At 45.7% G+C, this 22,193-nt stretch overlaps 1 protein-coding gene across 6 annotated transcripts in view; it reads right to left on the minus strand.

Moving 5' to 3' along the window:
* The window catches only part of LOC106566343 (host cell factor 1), a 44,933-nt gene that overhangs the window by 16,740 nt on the left and 6,000 nt on the right, over nucleotides 1-22,193 (minus strand). For 3 of the 6 annotated variants that reach the window (XM_014134268.2, XM_014134269.2, XM_014134267.2), the window contains exons 6-20: nucleotides 21,277-21,361; nucleotides 20,434-20,540; nucleotides 19,270-19,449; nucleotides 18,484-18,780; nucleotides 18,087-18,238; nucleotides 17,670-17,846; nucleotides 15,065-15,289; nucleotides 14,651-14,710; nucleotides 13,548-13,658; nucleotides 10,564-10,771; nucleotides 9,088-9,221; nucleotides 4,991-5,129; nucleotides 4,632-4,768; nucleotides 2,035-3,136; nucleotides 125-276 (exon numbers count right to left, since the gene is read on the minus strand). In XM_014134268.2, coding sequence (XP_013989743.2) covers nucleotides 125-276; nucleotides 2,035-3,136; nucleotides 4,632-4,768; nucleotides 4,991-5,129; nucleotides 9,088-9,221; nucleotides 10,564-10,771; nucleotides 13,548-13,658; nucleotides 14,651-14,710; nucleotides 15,065-15,289; nucleotides 17,670-17,846; nucleotides 18,087-18,238; nucleotides 18,484-18,780; nucleotides 19,270-19,449; nucleotides 20,434-20,540; nucleotides 21,277-21,361 — 3,266 coding nt within the window. Of the gene's footprint in view, nucleotides 1-124; nucleotides 277-2,034; nucleotides 3,137-4,631; nucleotides 4,769-4,990; nucleotides 5,130-9,087; nucleotides 9,222-10,563; nucleotides 10,772-13,547; nucleotides 13,659-14,650; nucleotides 14,711-15,064; nucleotides 15,290-17,669; nucleotides 17,847-18,086; nucleotides 18,239-18,483; nucleotides 18,781-19,269; nucleotides 19,450-19,894; nucleotides 20,114-20,433; nucleotides 20,541-21,276; nucleotides 21,362-22,193 lie in introns of those variants that run through there. The other 3 variants (XM_045692840.1, XM_014134270.2, XM_014134271.2) reach the window with 3 other exon arrangements.

Here is a 22,193-nt window from a genome sequence, read left to right on the forward strand (position 1 = left end):
GAACGGCGGTGGGGCTCAAACCAGGGATGCCCTAACACCCAAAGGACAAGTACAGTAACCACAAGCCCCTAAAAAAAAGAAAAGAGTTGACCATATGAAAGCATTGGTGTAATAATGTCCTTACAGGTACGCAGGGCCCAGGTGTGGGCGTGGACTGAGTAACCGTGGTGACGGCTCTGCCAGATGTCGTTGATGCGCTGGTCTCGGTGGTTGCCGAGGACGACGAGGGAGCCTCTGTAGTTCCATTGTCTCCTTGTGTCGAGTCACCAGGCTGAGCTGGAGGGAGGAGAAACGTCCCAACATTATGAATAAAAACGGTCCCCCCTGCCAACAGCAGGACCAAAGCGGTCCCCCCTGCCAACAGCAGGACCAAAGCGGTCCCCCCTGCCAACAGCAGGACCAAAGCGGTCCCCCCTGCCAACAGCAGGACCAAAGCGGTCCCCCCTGCCAACAGCAGGACCAAAGCGGTCCCCCCTGCCAACAGCAGGACCAAAGCGGTCCCCCCTGCCAACAGCAGGACCAAAGCGGTCCCCCCAACAGCAGGACCAAAGCGGTCCCCCCAACAGTAGGACCAAAGCGGTCCCCCGAAACAGTAGGACCAAAGCGGTCCCCCGAAACAGTAGGACCAAAGCGGTCCCCCCAACAGTAGGACCAAAGCGGTCCCCCCAACAGTAGGACCAAAACGGTCCCCCCAACAGTAGGACCAAAACGGTCCCCCAAAATAGTAAAAATAAAGAAAAAAATGCTTGAATGAGTAGGTGTCCCCAAACTGGACTGGTACTGTATGTTTGTGTTACTGCTCCACTAAAACAATCTCAGTCGATCAACAGCCTAACGACCAAACAATCGACTAATTGGGGTCAGCCCTACAGCGTTGTTATTGTGAAGTGGAAACATCTAGAAGCAACAACGGCTCAGTTGCGAAGTGGTAGTCCACACAAGTGGTAGTCCTCGGTTACAACACTCCATACTGAGTCCCAAATTGCCCCTGGAACCAACATCAGCACAAGAACTGCTTGTTGGTAGCTTCATGAAATGGGTTTCCATGGGCGAGCAGCCGCACACAAGCCTAAGATCACCATGGGCAATGCCAAGCGTCGGCTGGAGTGGTGTAAAGCTCGCGGCCATCGGAATCTGGAGCAGTGGAAACGCGTTCTCTAGAGTGATGAATCACGCTTCACCATCTGGCAGTCCGATGGACGAATCTGGGTTTGGCGTATGTCAGGAGAACGCTACCTGCCCCAATGCATAGTGCCAACTGTAAAGTTTGGTGGAGGAGGAATAATGGTCTGGGGCTGTTTTTCATTGTTCAGGCCTCTTAGTTCCTGTGAAGGGAAATCTTAATGCTACAGCATACAATGACGTTCTAAACGATTCTGTGCTTCCAACTTTGTGGCAACAAAGGCCCTTTACTGTTTCAGCATGACAATGCCCCTGTGCACAAAGCGAGGTCCATACAGAAATGGTTTGTCGAGATCAGTGTGGAAGAACTTGACTGGCCTGCACAGAGCCCTGACTTCAACCCCATCGAACACCTTTTGGGATGAATTGGAACGCCGACTGTGAGTCAGTTGGCTGAATAGAAGCAAGTCCCATCAGCAATGTTCCAACATCTAGTGGAAAGCCTTCCCAGAAGAGTGGATGGAGGCTGTTATAGCAGCAAAGGGGGGAACCACCTCCATATTAATGCCCATGATTTTGGAATGAGAAGTTGGACAAGCATCTGTCCACATACACTACATGACCAATAGTATGTTGATTTTTATTTGATTAATAAAATATTTAAAAACTGTGCCTAAATAAATGACATTAACAAGAATTACATTAAATTAATTTCCATGACTTTTCCGATTTGATAATTTTCCAAAACTTTTACAAGCCTGGGAGAAAAAAATATAAATACAATGACTTTTCCAGGATTTTTCATACCTGTAAAAACCCTGACCGTACGAACCGGAATCTGTCAACTTGAAGAAAGCGACGGGTTTACAGACACAGTCATATGCTCAGTGGATAGATAACAGTAGGACCTACCTGTGGTAGCCGTGTTGGTCGTCCCTGTTTCATGTGTTTCACACGGCGGATTGGAACACACTCTCTGGACCGTCCCCGTCCCTGCCAGGTTGGACGTAGTCTGAGATGGGGTGTTGGTCGTCCCGGTCTCGTGTGTTTCACACGGCGGATTGGAACACACTCTCTGGACCGTGCCTGTCCCTGTCCCCGTCCCCGCCAGGTTGGACGTAGTCTGAGATGGGGTGTTGGTCGTCCCTGTTTCATGTGTTTCACACGGCGGATTGGAACACACCTTTTGCACTGTCCCTGTAGTCTGCCCGCTGCCCGTACTGGAGTTGTCCTGCGTCGACGTAGTGGTAGTGCCAGTCTGGTGTGTTTCACAAGGTGGACTGGAGCAGACAGGAGAGGTGAGGGGGCATCCTCCTCCTCCTCCACCGCTGGATGACTTGCTCTGGTTATCTGAGGACGAGGAGCTAAGCGTCATGCCCATCTTGTCAGAACCCATGTTAGAGCGTGCGGTGGTCGAGGTGTAGGTGGTCCCCGTTCTCAGAGTCTCCGGTCGTAGCACCCCGGGCACAGAGCTGGTACCAGAGACAGACGAGGGGGAGACGGCTCCGGAGGAGGGGCACGGAGAGGACGGGGGATCAGACCCGCTGGTGTTGTCGCTTACGCAAGAGCCTTGTTGTTGCTGGTTGGATCCCATGTTACAGCTGGCGGTAGTCTGGGTGTTGGTGGTACCTGTATCGTGGGTCTCTGACGGCGGGTTGGTGCACACCTGCTGTACCTGGCCCATGTTGGAGGACGCCGTCGTTTGAGTATTGGTGGTGCCGGTCTCGTGAGTTTCACACGGCGGGTTTGTACACACCCTCTCTACCCCACCATTACCAGTCATGTTAGCGGAGGCCGTGGTAGCGGTATTGGTAGTGCCGGTCTCGTGGGTCTCGCAGGGTGGGTTTGAGCAGACCAGGGTCACGGTTCCTGGGTCGCCTGCCTCGGGCTGAGTGGAGGAGGGGTCGGCGGAGGTGGGGGAGGACAGGATGGAGACAGGAAGGTCATGGACAGGCTGAGCCTCTACACCGCTAGGGGTAGTGATTAAGGTCACTTGGGTGGCCTGGCCTCCTGCCTGGAGGACAGAGACACAAGAGGTCAATAAAACAACTTAATACAATTCAATCTAGCCAATAAAATTAAGAAAAAAAATTATATAAAATGGAATTCAATCATTCCGAGTGTTATGTTTTCATGGTGGCAAGTCGGAACAGAAAGAAAATTGCTACAGAAGCACTGCAATGTCTCCCGGGACGTCAGCTCGGCGTCTCCCGGGACGTATCGACGTCAGCTCGGCGTCTCCCGGGACGTACCGACGTCAGCTCGGCGTCTCCCGGGACGTACCGACGTCAGCTCGGCGTCTCCCGGGACGTACCGACGTCAGCTCGGCGTCTCCCGGGACGTACCGACGTCAGCTCGGCGTCTCCCGGGACGTACCGACGTCAGCTCGGCGTCTCTCGGGGCGTACCGAGCGTCAGCTCGGCGTCTCTCGGGGACGTACCGACGTCAGCTCGGCGTCTCTCGGGGACGTACCGACGCGTCAGCTTCGGCGTCTCTCAAGACGTACCGACGTCAGCTCGGCGTCTCTCGAGACGTACCGACGTCAGCTCGGCGTCTCTCGAGACGTACCGACGTCAGCTCGGCGTCTCTCGGGACGTATCGACGTCAGCTCGGCGTCTCTCGGGACGTACCGACGTCAGCTCGGCGTCTCTCGGGACGTACCGACGTCAGCTCGGCGTCTCTCGGGACGTACCGACGTCAGCTCGGCGTCTCTCGGGACGTACCGACGTCAGCTCGGCGTCTCTCGGGACGTACCGACGTCAGCTCGGCGTCTCTCAAGACGTACCGACGTCAGCTCGGCGTCTCTCAAGACGTACCGACGTCAGCTCGGCGTCTCTCAAGACGTACCGACGTCAGCTCGGCGTCTCTCAAGACGTACCGACGTCAGCTCGGCGTCTCTCAAGACGTATCGACGTCAGCTCGGCGTCTCTCAAGACGTATCGACGTCAGCTCGGCGTCTCTCAAGACGTATCGACGTCAGCTCGGCGTCTCTCAAGACGTATCGACGTCAGCTCGGCGTCTCTCAAGACGTATCGACGTCAGCTCGGCGTCTCTCAAGACGTATGGACGTCAGCTCGGCGTCTCTCAAGACGTATGGACGTCAGCTCGGCGTCTCTCAAGACGTATGGACGTCAGCTCGGCGTCTCTCAAGACGTATCGACGTCAGCTCGGCGTCTCTCCGGATGTATCGACGTCAGCTCGGTGCCTCTCGAGACGTATCGACGTCAGCTTGGTGTCTCCCAGGTGTATGCCACCAGGAAAAGCTTAGCAGCAAATTTAAATGGGAGTCAATCCATTCTAAGTATTAATGACGACAGTATTCACCTGTACCAAACTGGACTGACATAGCAACTGTGGTAGATAAGACACTAAGGCTGCAATTCTGATCTTTTTATTCACTAATTGGACTCTTGACCAATTAGATCAGCTCTTTTGCCAATAATTGGGCAAAAGATCAGAATTGGGCTACCTGTGTAAACGCATCCTACATCATCCTACAAAAACTGTACCTGTGCTGTGGAGACGGTGACCTGTCCAGGCAGGGTCGTCATGGTGCCCAAGGTAGTGATAGGAGCAGCAGTGGCAACACTTCCTCCTGCCAGGCTGGTTGACACTGTGCCAGTCACCGTACCCAACGTAGTCACACCTGTTCAGAGGGAGAACATTGATTTGTGAATTGATTGACGGCCATTGGTAACGCTAACAGACCGGTACCCAGGCTAGTGTAAATGGGACTGACGCTACAAAACGGCACAAGCTAAAGCATGACAGTGACTGTTGATGATTCAATGTGTCACTAACTAAATCATATTTAGTAGCATAACTAGACATGACTAGCAAAGATGTGATTATCACCGGAGCTCCTTACCTGTGGTTCCCTTGACGACCAGGGTGGTGACGTTAGGTTTGACACCGGAAACCGTTACCGGGGAGACGAGACGTACACCTCCCATGGGGACGGTCCGTAAAATAGTTCCAGGCTGTCCGGGGGCACCCTTCAGCACCACCTGGTAGAAACAGAGAATGTATAAATGCGCAAAATAGGAAATATACACAAAGTTAGAGCAAAACCAGCATGTTCGTGAGAGTCTCATTTTTCCACAGAGGGGTCATAATAGTTTTTGTAGGGTGAAACCGTTCAGACGTTTTGGTGTGAGAAGATAAACCCCGCTCTAGCTGACTCCATTCACTGCAGATGTACGATTAAAAAAAAATATAATAACAAATAAAAAATTGAAAAAATTAAAATTAAAAATATAAAAAAAAAAAATTAAAAAAAAAAAAAAAAAAAAAAAAAAAATCGCTGAATTGAGACTCAGCCCATGCAACAACAAAATAAAGATATCTCTAGCTTAAAAACAAGACGGATTTTTAATGGGGATTGTTTTATTAAATGTTAATTAGGAGGGAAAGGGTTAACTGACATTTTAGACTCTTCCCACACGCCAAGTCATTTTTCTCAGCTTTAGAAGAGTCTGTGGTTATCCTTTGATATATAATTACAGACTTACTCAGCGGGAATTGTTGATATGTTGTACATTTTATCATCTCGAGTATTTTACAGATAGAAAATAATAATAAAAAAAATAATAAAAAGACAGTTTCTCCACAATTTGCTCTGGACAAGTCCGGTCCCGGAGTGTATAAACAAAATGAAACCAAAATATTTAGGCTGACTTCATCCAGTGTCCGGAAAAATGCATTGATATGCAAATATGTGTATATTTAATGAGATTACAGTGCCTTCAGAAAGTAGGCTATTTAAACCCTTTGACTTTCCCAACATTTTGTTGTGCTGCAGCTTGAATTTAAAATGGATTACATTGAGATTTGTCGTCACTGGTCTACACACACACACACACACACACACACACACACACACACACACACACACACACACACACACACACACACACACACACACACACACACACACACACACACACACACACACACACACACACACACACACACAACCCCATAATGTAAAAGTGGAATAATGTTTTTAGAAATTTGTAACTAATTAATTACAAATGAAAAGCTGAAATGTCTTGAATCAATAAATATTCAACAACTTTGTTACGGCAAGCCCAAACAATTTGCTTAACAAGTCACAAGTGGCATGGACTCACTCTGTGTAAAAAGTGTTTAACATGATTTTTTAAATGACTACCTCATCTCTGTACCCAACACACATACAGATAATTGTAAAGGTCCCTCAGTCGAGCAGTGAATTTCAAAACACAGATTCCACAACAAAGACCAGGGAGGTTTTCCAATGCCTGGCAAAGGGCGGTGGGTAATTAAAAAAATAACATTTTTAAAGCAGACATTGAATATCCCTTGAAGCATGGTGAAGTTATTAATTACACTACGGATGGTTTTTGTAATACACCAAGTTGCCAGAGGAGGAAGTAAACCCCTCAGAGACTTTAAAAGAGCAAATGGCCAACAACCAATTTTACAGAGATTGAATAATTTTTTTTATAATAATAATAAGCAAATGTTGCACAATCTAGGAGCGGAAAGCTCACAGCTGTAATCGCTGCCAAAGGTGATTCTAACATGTATTGACTCAAGGGTGTGAATACTTATGTAAATGAGATATTTCTGTATTTCATTTTTCAATCAAATTTGCCAAAATGTATAAAAACCCTGTTTTCACTTGGTCATTATGGGCTGTTGTGTGCAGCTCTATTTAATCCGTGTTGAATTCTTAACAACACAATGTGGAATAAGTCAAGAGGCATAAACACTTTCTGAAGGCCTAGAGGTATAACCTCATTTGCAGATTTATTTGTTTACACGAAGAACTGGTTTACATTCAACTGGTAAAAGTTGATTGTGATATGATTAAAGGGAACATGTAGCTATGAGGGTGTGGTGCCTGGTCTTAACGTCTCTCAGGGGAAACATGTAGCTATGAGGGTGTGGTGCCTGGCCTTAACGTCTCTCAGGGGAAACATGTAGCTATGAGGGTGTGGTGCCTGGCCTTAACGTCTCTCAGGGGAAACATGTAGCTATGAGGGTGTGGTGCCTGGCCTTAACGTCTCTCAGGGGAAACATGTAGCTATGAGGGTGTGGTGCCTGGCCTTAACGTCTCTCAGGGGAAACATGTAGCTATGAGGGTGTGGTGCCTGGCCTTAACGTCTCTCAGGGGAAACATGTAGCTATGAGGGTGTGGTGCCTGGCCTTAACGTCTCTCAGGGGAAACATGTAGCTATGAGGGTGTGGTGCCTGGTCTTAACGTCTCTCAGGGGAAACATGTAGCTATGAGCGTGTGGTGCCTGGTCTTAACGTCTCTCAGGGGAAACATGTAGCTATGAGGGTGTGGTGCCTGGCCTTAACGTCTCTCAGGGGAAACATGTAGCTATGAGGGTGTGGTGCCTGGCCTTAACGTCTCTCAGGGGAAACATGTAGCTATGAGGGTGTGGTGCCTGGCCTTAACGTCTCTCAGGGGAAACATGTAGCTATGAGGGTGTGGTGCCTGGCCTTAACGTCTCTCAGGGGAAACATGTAGCTATGAGGGTGTGGTGCCTGGCCTTAACGTCTCTCAGGGGAAACATGTAGCTATGAGGGTATGGTGCCTGGCCTTAACGTCTCTCAGGGGAAACATGTAGCTATGAGGGTGTGGTGCCTGGCCTTAACGTCTCTCAGGGGAAACATGTAGCTATGAGGGTGTGGTGCCTGGCCTTAACGTCTCTCAGGGGAAACATGTAGCTATGAGGGTGTGGTGCCTGGTCTTAACGTCTCTCAGGGGAAACATGTAGCTATGAGCGTGTGGTGCCTGGTCTTAACGTCTCTCAGGGGAAACATGTAGCTATGAGGGTGTGGTGCCTGGCCTTAACGTCTCTCAGGGGAAACATGTAGCTATGAGGGTGTGGTGCCTGGTCTTAACGTCTCTCAGGGGAAACATGTAGCTATGAGGGTGTGGTGCCTGGTCTTAACGTCTCTCAGGGGAAACATGTAGCTATGAGGGTGTGGTGCCTGGTCTTAACGTCTCTCAGGGAAGTATTTTTTAGGGATGGGCATTTGAAATCATAATAAAAAAATGTTTTTATAGGATTTTTGACTAACTTGGGCACTTTGCTTTACAGCCTGAGTAACGAGAGTAACGAGAGAGAGAGAGAGAGAGAGAGAGGAGACGGTGCAGCTCTGCTTACTGCTGCGGCAGGAAGTAGCAGGGCGCTCGGGGTGTTTGACATGGGGCTTGCTGCTGCGGCAGGGAGTAGCATGGGGCTCGGGGTGTTTGACATGGGGCTTGCTGCTGCGGCAGGGAGTAGCAGGGGGCTCGGGGTGTTTGACATGGGGCTTGCTGCTGCGGCAGGGAGTAGCAGGGGGCTCGGGGTGTTTGACATGGGGCTTGCTGCTGCGGCAGGGAGTAGCAGGGGGCTCGGGGTGTTTGACATGGGGCTTGCTGCTGCAGCAGGGAGTAGCATGGGGCTCGGGGTGTTTGACATGGGGCTTGCTGCTGCAGCAGGGAGTAGCAGGGGGCTCGGGGTGTTTGACATGGGGCTTGCTGCTGCAGCAGGGAGCTCGGGGTGTTTGACATGGGGCTTGCTGCTGCAGCAGGGAGTAGCAGGGGGCTCGGGGTGTTTGACATGGGGCTTGCTGCTGCAGCAGGGAGTAGCAGGGTGCTCGGGGTGTTTGACATGGGGCTTGCGTGAGTCGCTGCTGGCCAGCCCCAGGTGTGGGCATAGTGCTGATGGTCTTGTCTGGTGTTACTGTACCAGGGTTAAAGGTTAGAGAGGGGATAGAGGAGGGTACCTGTGTGAGTCCCTGCTGGCCAGCCCCAGGTGTGGGCATAGTGCTGATGGTCTTGTCTGGTGTTACTGTACCAGGGTTAAAGGTTAGAGAGGGGGTTGGTATACCTGTGTGAGTCCCTGCTGGCCAGTCCCAGCTCTGGGCATTGCGCTGATGATCTTACTGTACCAGGGTTAAAGGTTAGAGAGGGGATAGGTGTACCTGTGTGAGTCCCTGCTGGCCAGCCCCAGCTCTGGGCATTGCGCTGATGATCTTGCCTGGTGTCCCAGTGCCTGGTGTCATCATCTTAGTGGTAATGATGGTAATGGGGGACTTCATACCACTTCCTGTCACTCCTGACCAGAAAACAGATGAAATATATTAGTACAGTTATATGTAGAAAGCAAGGGAAACCCATTTCTGGTATATCAACTAAATAAAATTATGCCATAGCTAGAACAAGGAGCCAGACGTTTCACCAGATGTATAAACCTGAAGAATCCAGTTGGAATTTCCACTCACTACCAAATATGGTGATGACAAGAAGCCCAGTGGCCGGCACCGGGAAGAGATGAAACTGGGCCAACGTTCTGCTCACGGAAGAAAATCCCGACCTCAATAGTTTTCTGTTCCCAATAGGGATGTGACAAATTGCATTTTTTCCCCCCTTCTTATAGTTTTAAACACCCCCTTTCAAAAAAAGCAGTTTAAACATTAAGACATTTTTCACAAAATTCCAAGTAAAATCCTATGATTACTAGGGGGCCCAATAAAGTTCTACTACAGTCATACAGTTGGTTAAGGCATCTGGAGTCTGTTTTGTGGCAGGTGAAATTGTCCCAAAGACAAACTTTAATTCACATAGACTCCAGTGTTCCTTCCATTTGTTATGTGTATTAAAGCAGCTCACAACAACAACAAAAAAAGTGATCCTTTTTCCCCCTCCGTTACTTGTCACTCATTCAATTTTAATCCCCTTCCACATGCGAGTGGCGTGCACCAAAGCCTACAGAAATGTACAGGCGAATGCATCTTAAATTTCTACCAATCTGTGTGCCAGTTATGGTTTCTATATGCACCTTTTCATGGAACAGTTTAAATGTAATAAAAAAAATTAAAAAAAAACGTCTTCATATCTCAAAATTATTATCTTGTAGTTAATCAAAATTCGAAATAAATTATAAAAACCTAAAAAGTAAGTTATATTGCAAACTATGTAAAAAAAAAAAAAAAAAATACATAAAGCCAACAAATAAAAACATTGTAGCTTGCAGGTAGAAGATATCTGGATAAAAATAAATATCTTATAAAATCAACATGAGCTACACATGTTTAATTTTGATTCAAGTCAAGACAAATATCTATATTTTGGAATGTCGTTATGTTGATGTTCGGGAGACTGCCGTCACAGGAAATGGGAACAGACCACTTTTTCCTGTTAGTTAACTTAAACGAATCACGACGTGACCATAGAATATCAGCAGTGATAACGGCTGGCTGCTATTTAAGTGATAGTTCGACTGTCAAATCCATGTACTGGTGCATGACAAGAGACTTTTTCCCCCAGAGACCGCCCCGAAATTTTCACCAGTGCGTGAAAAAAAAAGAAGAAAAAAAAAGGTTCCAGACCTGCAGCGGACAAATACATTAGATTTGACAGATTAATTGATTGGAATGATCGATAGGAAGTAGACGGACCCGTTTGTCCGATGGTCGACATGGGTATGGTCTTGATAATGTGGGTGCCCGGTTTAGAGGTGGAGGTGGGCATGCTGCTGTAGGACAAGATGGTGGGCTTGCCCCCCGCGGTGCCCCCGGCCTTGGAAGTGGTGATGATGGTGGTGGGCGTGCCGTCGGCTGATGTCACCAGCTTCAGGATAGTACCCGCCGGGAGAGGACCCTTCGTCTGGTGGGGACAGGAAGAAGAGACAGGGGTCAGAGGTGAAGACGAGAGGTGGAGGCTGTCGTACATCATGCTAGCTACACATTGTGAAATAGAGCCCCGCCTTGTAGTTGGTGTAATATCCGTCGAGATGGATTTTACCGCCTGTTGTTCTATGCATAAAAACTAACAAGCACTGACCATTCTTTAGCACACCAGTATCTCTACTCGCACATCATCCTCATCTGCACATCTATCACTCCAGTGTTAATTTGCTCAATTGTAATTACTCCGCTACTTTTGGCCTATGTATTGCCTTACCACCTTAGTCCATTTGCACACACTGTATATAGATGTTTCTATTGTGTTATCGACTGTACTTTTGTTTATCCCATGTGTAACTCTTGTGTTGTTGTTTTTTGTCGCACTGCTTTGCTTTATCTTGGCCAATGCTCTACTTTCCGGCTACCCGGATAAAGCACTAAATAAACTTCAGTTAGTGCTAAATACGGCTGATAGAATCCTGACTAGAACCAAAAAATGTGATCATATTACTCCAGTGCTAGCCTCCCTACACTGGCTTCCTGTTAAGGCAAGGGCTGATTTCAAGGTTTTACAGCTAACCTACAAAGCATTACATGGGCTTGCTCCTACATATCTTTCCGATTTGGTCCTGCCGTACATACCTACACGTACGCTACGGTCACAAGACGCAGGCCTCCCTACTGTCCCTAGAATTTCTAAGCAAACAGCTGGAGGCAGGGCTTTCTCCTATATGGAATGGTCTGCCTACCCATGTGAGAGACGCAGACTCGGTCTCAACCTTTAAGTCTTTATTGAAGACACATCTCTTCAGTAGGTCCTATGATTGAGTGTAGTCTGGCCCTTGACAACTACTGTGATTGTTATTATTTGACCCTGTGGTCATCTATGAACATTTGAACATCTTGGCCATGTTCTGTTATAATCTCCACCCGGCACAGCCAGAAGAGGACTGGCCACCTCTCATAGCCTGGTTCCTCTCTAGGTTTCTTCCTAGGTTCTGGCCTTTCTAGGGAGTTTTTCCTAGCCACCGTGCTTCTACACCTGCATTACTTGCTGTTTGTGGTTTTAGGCTGGGTTTCTGTACAGCACTTTGAGATATCAGCTGATGTAAGAAAGGCTATATAAATAAATTTGAAGTCGCAGTTGTAAATGAGAACTTGTTCTCAACTGGCCTACCCGGTTAAATAAACGTGAAATAAATACATTTCAGCTTGGTAGACAGTTGGGAGACTCATTCTCTATACGTCAGAACACATTCGAGATCTGTTTCCACAGGATCTCACAGGGACTATGGATAAGATTCAGCTGTCGATGTGAATTCACCAATAAGTTGATCGTTGTGTACCGTCCTGTAATTACACAACTACAGGTAACACCGCCCTGTAATTACACAACTAAATGTGAATAACTAAATGTATTCCTGACCTGTATTGAATAACTAAATGTATTCCTGACCTGTATTGAATAACTAAATGTATTACTGACCTGTATTGTATAACTAAATGTATTACTGACCTGTATTGTATAACTAAATGTATTACTGACCTGTATTGTATAACTAAATGTATTACTGTCCTGTATTGAATAACTAAATGTATTACTGACCTGTATTGAATAACTAAATGTATTACTGACCTGTATAACTAAATGTATTACTGTCCTGTATTGAATAACTAAATGTATTCCTGACCTGTATAGTATAACTAAATGTATTCCTGTCCTGTATAACTAAATGTATTCCTGACCTGTATTGTATAACTAAATGTATTCCTGACCTGTATTGTATAACTAAATGTATTCCTGACCTGTATTGAATAACTAAATGTATTACTGGCCTGTATTGAATAACTAAATGTATTACTGACCTGTATTGAATAACTAAATGTATTCCTGACCTGTATTGTATAACTAAATGTATTACTGACCTGTATTGTATAACTAAATGTATTACTGACCTGTATTGTATAACTAAATGTATTACTGACCTGTATTGTATAACTAAATGTATTACTGTCCTGTATTGAATAACTAAATGTATTACTGACCTGATTTCAATAACTAGATGTATTACTGACCTGTATTGTATAACTAAATGTATTACTGACCTGTATTGTATAACTAAATGTATTACTGACCTGTATTGTATAACTAAATGTATTACTGTCCTGTATTGAATAACTAAATGTATTACTGACCTGTATTGTATAACTAAATGTATTACTGACCTGTATTGTATAACTAAATGTATTACTGACCTGTATTGTATAACTAAATGTATTACTGTCCTGTATTGAATAACTAAATGTATTACTGACCTGTATTGAATAACTAAATGTATTACTGACCTGTATTGAATAACTAAATGTATTACTGACCTGTATTGTATAACTAAATGTATTACTGACCTGTATTGTATAACTAAATGTATTACTGTCCTGTATTGAATAACAAAATGTATTACTGACCTGTATAACTAAATGTATTACTGTCCTGTATTGAATAACTAAATGTATTCCTGACCTGTATAGTATAACTAAATGTATTCCTGTCCTGTATAACTAAATGTATTCCTGACCTGTATTGTATAACTAAATGTATTCCTGACCTGTATTGAATAACTAAATGTATTCCTGACCTGTATTGTATAACTAAATGTATTACTGGCCTGTATTGAATAACTAAATGTATTACTGACCTGTATTGTATAACTAAATGTATTACTGACCTGTATTGAATAACTAAATGTATTCCTGACCTGTAGGATGTGCTGTAGGCTGGAGCCAGCCTGTCCCGTCACCGCTCCGGTCTGACCGGGCTTCGTCTGGACCACTGACATCACCTTCCCCAGGTTGGACAGGTTAGACAGCTAGAGAACAGGAAGTAGGGTTAGAGATCGTCAGATCACAGAGGAAAGACTGATCTAACGCAACAGGACTTTAAACTATCAACACAGGTCTATATCTATTTAATGTATTAGAGCATATGACACTATGACGTTTCCACGCGACTTATTAAAAACAGGTTTATTTAACACCATATATCTTTGTGTATTGTTGTACTTACATGGCTGAGGAAACTATATCATTTGAAATTGGTCACATAATAAAAGTTAATTCATTCATTTATTCATTCATGCCAGTTAGCAGTTGCTTACAATACACTGAGTGTATACAGTACAATGCATGTTTAATGTGACCCCCCCATTGGGGGGAATGGACTGTTCCACAGTACATGTTCAATATGTGACCCCCCCATGGGAGGGAATGGACTGTTCTACTGTACATGTTTAATATGTGACCCCCCCATGGGGGGGAATGGACTGTTCTACTGTACATGTTTAATATGTGACCCCCCCCATGGGGAGGAATGGACTGTTCTACTGTACATGTTTAATATGTGACCCCCCCATGGGGAGGAATGGACTGTTCTACTGTACATGTTTAATATGTGACCCCCCATTGGGAGGAATGGACTGTTCTACTGTACATGTTTAATATGTGACCCCCCATTGGGGAGAATGGACTGTTCTACTGTACATGTTTAGTATGTGACCCCCCCATGGGGAGGAATGGACTGTTCTACTGTACATGTTTAATATGTGACCCCCCCATGGGGAGGAATGGACTGTTCTACTGTACATGTTTAATATGTGACCCCCCATGGGGAGGAATGGACTGTTCTACTGTACATGTTTAATATGTGACCTCCCCATGGGGCGGAATGGACTGTTCTACTGTACATGTTTAGTATGTGACCCCCCCATGGGGAGGAATGGACTGTTCTACTGTACATGTTTAATATGTGAATGGACTGTTCTACTGTTCATGTAAAAGACAACAGAAGGTATCCTAAACTAACCCAATGCTGCACGTCCTTGCCAGACATCACTTTGTTTTGACCCTGGTTGGCCGCAGTCAGCTTAGAACGGGGGGACAAAACAGATGCAGTGAGTCACTGCTAAACCAGGGGTCAATAAATAATAATATTTAAATCAGAGTTCACTGGCTAACTTAGCGATCCTGCTAAACCAGGGGTCAATAAGCTGGTCAGCTGACTTGCTTAAAACCTTGTTTGTTTTAAAATACTTTTTTTTTTTGAAAATGGGCATTGATTATTTCAATAAAGTCGAACGAACAATTACAGAAACGGAACCAGAAAATCTTAAATTACTACTGAATTATAAAAAGTTATTATTATGTTATAAATATTTAAATCAGAGTTCACTGGCTAACTTAGAGATCCTGTTAAGGCCTCTGTCAGGTGTGATCTTACCAGCGTGCCACCTCCTCCCAGAGTGAGGGGACTCTTAACCAGAGTGATTGTCTTGGTGACTCCTCCCACTACCGTGGTAACCACCTGGTGTTGCTGGGCAACCGTCACCGTGCCAGACTTGTGCACGGTGATGATTGGCCGATTGGGCGTTCCGGGCGTGGCGACACCTGACGTGCCCACCTGAGCCGCAGCAGTCTTCAGCATGCGAGTAGCTGGGTTACTGATCTGAGAGAAGGAACGAGACATGGATTGGGGGTCAGGTTTCAAATATCTACTATTCTTTTTTGTTTTTAATATAAGTAGTGCCTTTAAAGCCCATATGGGCTGGACACTTGTTTCAAATACTGAATATATTTTTTCCCAAAGTACTCTAATATTATGCTCACAACACAGTTCGTATATGCAGTGTATTCGGAAAGTATTCAGACCCCTAAACTTCATCCACATTTTATTAAGTTACAGCCTTATTCTAAACTATATAATATTTTTTTCCCCTCATCAATCTACACACAATACCCCATAATGACAAAGCAAAAACAGTTTTATTTTGCAAATGTATTATAAATAAACTGGAATACCTTATTTACATATGTATTCAGACCCTTTGCTATGAGACTCTAAATTGAGCTCAGGTGCATCCTGTTTCCATTGATCATCCTTGAGATGTTTCTACAACTTGATTGGAGTCCACCTGGGGTAAATTAAATTGATTGGACATGATTTGGAAAGGCACACACCTGTCTATCTAAGGTCCCACAGTCGACAGTGCATGTCAGAGCAAAAAGGACTTGTCCGTAGAGCTAAGAGACAGGATTGTGTTGAGGCACAGATCTGGGGAAGGGTACCAAAACATTTCTGCAGCATTGAAGGTCCCCAAGAACACAGTGGCCTCCATCATTCTTAAATGGAAGACGTCTGGAACCACCAAGACTCTTCCTAAAGCGGGCCGCCCAGCCAAACTGAACAATCAGGGGAGAAGGGCCTTGGTCACGGAGGTAACCAAGAACCCAATGGTCACTGTGACAGAGCTCTAGAGTTCCTCTGTGGAGATGGGAGAACCTTCCAGAAGGACAACCATCTCTGCAGCACTCCACCAATCAGGCCTTTATGGTAGAGTGACCAGACGGAAGCCACTCTTCAGGAAGAGGCACATGACAGCCCACTTGGAGTTTGCCAAAAGGCACCTAAAGGACTCTCAGACCATGAGAAACAAGATTCTCTGGAACAGAGATCCTTGATGAAAACCTGCTCCAGAGCGCTCAGAACCTCAGACTGGGGCAAAGGTTCACCTTCCAACAGGACAACGACCTTAAGCACACAGCCAAGACAACGCAGGAGTGGCTTCGGGACAATTCTCTGAATGTTCTTGAGTGGCCCAGCCAAAGCCCGGACTTGAACATCTCTGGAGTGACCTGAAAATAGCTGTGCAGCGACGCTCCCCATCCAACCTGACAGAGCTTGAGAGGATCTGCAGAGAAGAATGGGAAAAACTCCCCAAATACAGGTGTGACAAGCTTGTAGCGTCATACCTAAGAAGACTCGAGGCTGTAATCGCTGCCAAAGGTGCTTCAACAAAGTACTGAGTAAAGGGTCTGAATATTTGTGTAAATGTTATGTTTAAAAACATTTTTTATAAATTGGCTAAAAAAATAAATGTTTTTTTGCTTTGTCATTGTTGGGTATTGTGAGGATTTAAAAAACAATTTTTTATCAATTTTAGAATAAGGCTGTAACGTAACAAAATGTGGAAAAAGTGAAGGGGTCTGAATACTTTCCGAATGCACTGTAAACACAAAGAAATTCAAATGCAACATGTAAAGTGTTGGTCCCATGTTTCATCAGCTGCTTGTGTGGCTGGTTTCAGACGATCCCACAGGTGAAGAAGCCGAATGTTGAGGTCCTGGGCTGGTTACATGTGGTCTGCGGTTGTGAGGCCGGTTGGACGTACTTCCAAATTCACTAAACTGACATTGGAGGCGGCTTATGGTAGAGAAATTAACATTAAATTCTCTGGCAACAGCTCTGGTGGACATTCCTGCAGTCAGCATGTCAATTACACGCTCCCTCAAAACTTGAGACATCTGTGGCACTGTGTTGTGTGACAAAACTGCACATTTTAGAGTGGCCTTTTATTGTCCCAAGCACAAGGTGCACCTGTGTAATGATCATTCTGTTTAATCAGCTTCTTGATATGCCACACCTGTCAGGTGGGTGGATTATCTTGGCAAATGAGAAATGCTCACTAACAGGGATGTATACACATTTGTGCTCAAAATTTGAGAGAAATAAGCTTTTTGTTTCATAATGGAACATTTCTGGGATCTTTTATTTCAACTCATGAAACATGTGACCAACACTTTACATGTTGCGTTTTATATTTTCCTTCAGAATACATTCCTATAGCATGGTTGATACATTGCTTCATTCCAAGTGGTACGGTAGGTAGTATGGCTATTGGTCAAATATACACATCCCTACTACAAAACAATCACACACTACAAATCGCTCTAGCGAGACAGCCAGCGGACTTTATAATTGACAGCAGACAGAAGTTTACATGGAAAGAGAGAGTGTGTGTGTTACTATTCGTACAGGGATCTCTTACCATAACAGGCGAAGCTACTTTAGCAGTCTGTGCTCCGGGGCTCATGGCCACGGTCTTGACTATAGTGGCACCGGCTGGAAGCTGCATGGTGGCCGTGGAGGGCGGGATCTTCTGGGTAGCCGCAGCTGCTGCAGCCAACGCAGCCATGCCACTCATCTGAGGGCTGCTGCCCATTGGCTGAGAAGGAGGAAGCAGATAGGAATAGACCGACAGAGACAACATACAGTGAGGACACCCAAATAACCAATATATATATATAATTTTTTTTTTACAAAAACGAGGCTATTTTGTGCCAATTCTTCAGTCTTAATCCATTATTTGACGGGTTAAATGTCTAAGTCCAGACGGAACCCTACACAGTGCACTACATTTGACCAGAACTCATATGCAGACCATAAATTCATTATTTATTCATACGGTTCCCTGTGCGACCTGGGCCGGCACCACCATGCGGACCCCAGCAGGAAGTGATGTAACCATGACAGGGGATTTCCCGCCCTGGTTGGCCTGTCTCACCGTGACGATGGAGGTGCCTGTAGTGGAATGGGGAGCAGACACCTTAAGAATAGCTGGAGAGGAGAAACAACAAAAAACATGTTTAGAAGGTTGCTGATCTGGAAAGAAACCATTTGATTTTGATGTAAAAAAAGATTATTATAAAACATTAAAAAAAAACAGATAGTTTAGACTGCACGTCTTGTCCTTCACCATAGCCTTTAAAATCAACTTAGTTTTGAAAAGTTACCGAGAAATGAAACTATAGCATTTAAAATAATTACAGTAATAGCCTAAACTGTCAGTAAATAGTGGTTACCTGGTCCGCGAGCAGGAACTGGACTCCCAGGCATTGAAGGGACCAGGGTGATGCCCTGGAGAGGGTGGCCCTGGACGGACACTGCCGAGGTTGTGACGGGGCTCTTGGGGGAAGAATTGACCGGCAGTGACGTCGCGGGGCTAACGCCGGGGGAAGTGGCAGCCGCGGCAGGGGGGATATCGTACTTCTGCAGCTGCAGCAGGTAGGTGTCCGCAGTCGGTACCGCCCCCCAGCTCACCTCCAGACTACTGGTATTGGCTCTCACCAGCTGCACCCGTGACGGGGGGCGGGGCTTCTCTGTGGGGAGACGAATAAAAACAGAGAAGCAGTTAGGATTTAAATAACAACCTGACTAAATAATTCACATTTTATGTTTAAAATCAAATAAAAAAACACATTTTCAATTAACGCACACAAGCATTTTTGTGAAAAAAACAGCATCATAGTGACTGATGAAGTGACGGGTGAAAAACCAGCATCATACTGACTGATGAAGTTACAGGTGAAAAAACCAGCATCATACTGAGTGATGAAGTGACGGGTGAAAAACCAGCATCATACTGACTGATAAAGTTACAGGTGAAAAAAACAGCATCATACTGACTGATGACGTGACGGGTGAAAAACCAGCATCATACTGACTGATGACGTGACGGGTGAAAAACCAGCATCATACTGACTGATGACGTGACGGGTGAAAAACCAGCATCATACAGACTGATGACGTGACGGGTGAATAACCAGCATCATACCGACTGATGAAGTTACAGGTGGAAGCAGACTCACCTGTCTCCAGGTACCAGAGGTCCTTACAGCACACCTGGTTGTTCCAGGCTTTGCGGTAGCCGTCCCGTCCGCTCCACACGTAGAGACGTGTGTTGATGGCCACGGAGCAGTGACCGGCCCGGGCCCTAGGGATATTATCCTCTAGAGAGTCCAGCAGAACTGACTCCCACACCATCGAGTCTGGTAAAATATGATGTAAATGTGAATGGAAACAGTAGGGACAGAAGGGATAGCATTTTACATGGATCAGTTGAGTGGTACATTGTTACCGAGGTACGTCTGTCAGTCGGAATGTTTTTTTTTTTTTTTTTAGGGGATTATTTTTTGTTGTTGTTGCATTTTTGTGCTTCATTGCTGACTGTGTTTGTGCTCAAAGTTTTATAAAAACTGGGCGTCAAATGTGATAATTTGTAGGCCATTTTATCTAAGAGAGTGGTGTGTTGGGTCAGCCTGACATACCTAGGATGAGACAGGCCAGTGTGTTGATCAGCCTGACATACCTAGGATGAGACAGGCCAGTGTGTTGGGTCAGCCTGACATACCTAGGATGAGACAGGCCAGTGTGTTGGGTCAGCCTGACATACCTAGGTTGAGACGGGCCAGTGTGTTGATCAGCCTGACATACCTAGGTTGAGACAGGCCAGTGTGTTGGGTCAGCCTGACATACCTAGGATGAGACAGGCCAGTGTGTTGGGTCAGCCTGACATACCTAGGTTGAGACAGGCCAGTGTGTTGGGTCAGCCTGACATACCTAGGTTGAGACAGGCCAGTGTGTTGATCAGCCTGACATACCTAGGTTGAGACAGGCCAGTGTGTTAATCAGCCTGACATACCTAGGTTGAGACAGGCCAGTGTGTTGGGTCAGCCTGACATACCTAGGGTGAGACAGGCCAGTGTGTTGATCAGCCTGACATACCTAGGTTGAGACAGGCCAGTGTGTTGATCAGCCTGACATACCTAGGTTGAGACAGGCCAGTGTGTTGATCAGCCTGACATACCTAGGTTGAGACAGGCCAGTGTGTTGATCAGCCTGACATACCTAGGTTGAGACAGGCCAGTGTGTTGGGTCAGCCTGACATACCTAGGTTGAGACAGGCCAGTGTGTTGGGTCAGCCTGACATACCTAGGTTGAGACAGGCCAGTGTGTTGATCAGCCTGACATACCTAGGTTGAGACAGGCCAGTGTGTTGGTGCACTTCCACTCCTTCTCGTGTGTCGCTACTTTGACGTCATCCATCACCAGGGGAACCCAGCCTCCGAACACGTACATCCTGTTAGAGGACAGACAGGTGAGAGAGAGAGAGGAGAGAGATGTGAGATGAGACAGGTGGAGAGAGAGAGAGACAGGTGAGGCAGGAGAGCGAGAGAGAGGAGAGGTGGGACAGGTTAGAGAGAGGCAGGAGAGGCGAGAGAGAGAGAGAGGAGAGATGTGAGGTGAGACAGGTGGAGAGAGAGAGAGAGGCAGGAGAGAGAGGCCAGAGATATGAGGTGAGACAGGTGGAGAGAGAGAGAGAGAGAGAGAGAGAGAGAGAGAGAGAGAGGTAAGACAGGTGAGAGAGAGAGAGAGAGGTGGGACAGGTGGGGAGAGAGAGGCAGGAGAGGTGAGAGGCAGGAGAGAGAGAGAGAGAGATGTAAGGTGGGACAGGTGGAGAGAGAGAGGCAGGAGAGGCAAGAGCCAGGAGAGAGAGAGAGAGAGATGTAAGGTGGGACAGGTGGAGAGAGAGAGGCAGGAGAGGCAAGAGCCAGGAGAGAGAGAGAGAGAGAGAGAGAGATGTGAGGTGAGACAGGTGGAGAGAGAGAGGAGAGAGAGAGAGGTGGGACAGGATGGGAGAGAGAGAGGCAGGAGAGGCAGGACAGAGAGAGTGAGGTGGGACAAGTAGGGAGAGAGAGAGAGAGAGAGGTGGGACAGGTGTGTTTGTGAGCAATAAAGCCAGCAATGCCAACTCGGTGGGTTCAACTCCCACAGGGATCACATATGCACATTTTAAAACATGACATTTAACTCACTTGTTGGTGATGGTTGTGGCAGAGTGGAGACTGCGAGGAAGAGGAGCTGTTCCGTTGATAGACGGTTTACTCCATGTGAGGGTGTCTGTAGAGGAAAGCAAATAACTCATCCAGCTCCTGTACTAAAAAAAAAAAACGTCTCCATTTTAAATTATTTCAGCCCAGGACGTAGGGTTAATCTGGGTCCAGAAAACCTGCTAGAAAGATCACAATACACTATACCACTTCATAGTGTACTGCCCGGATTGTGTGCAGTCGTAGCTTTCCTCCTGTCCTGTGGTTCAGCGTAACGGTACTTGTTTTAACGTGGGATTTTAGTGCTTTTGATCCTGCTGTGTAAAGTGACTTTGGGTGTCTTAAAAATTATAATAATAATACTATTTATAATAATTATTATTATTATAATACAAATTATTATAATAATATTACAAATAATAATATTTATAATAATACTAATTATACTAATCATAATAATACTAATTATACTAATCATAATACTAATTATAATAACAGTAATACTATTACTAATATAATAATAATACTACTAATATAATAATACTACTAAATAATAATAATACTACTAATATAATAATAAGAAGAAGAATAAACCTAGATCATGCAACATAGGCTAAGTTTACACAGGCAGCTCTATTTGGATTATTTTTACACTATTTGGTCTGTTGACCAAATCAGATGAGCTCTTTTGACCATAATTGGATAACCTGTGTAAACACAGCCTAATGGTCCGCGATTCGGTCAGAAATTCTGCCCGACCTAGACTGAATACTCATGTCAGAGTGTACAACGCCTGGATAGGTGTTTAACATATCATCTAACCACATAACATGATATAACAACCGGATGCCCAACTGCACAGTCGATGACGTAGCACGCAGCCATTGGTTGATGCAACGCAA

The sequence above is a fragment of the Salmo salar genome, chromosome ssa13 (assembly GCF_905237065.1).
Source record: "Salmo salar chromosome ssa13, Ssal_v3.1, whole genome shotgun sequence".
Taxonomy (NCBI): Eukaryota; Metazoa; Chordata; class Actinopteri; order Salmoniformes; family Salmonidae; genus Salmo; species Salmo salar.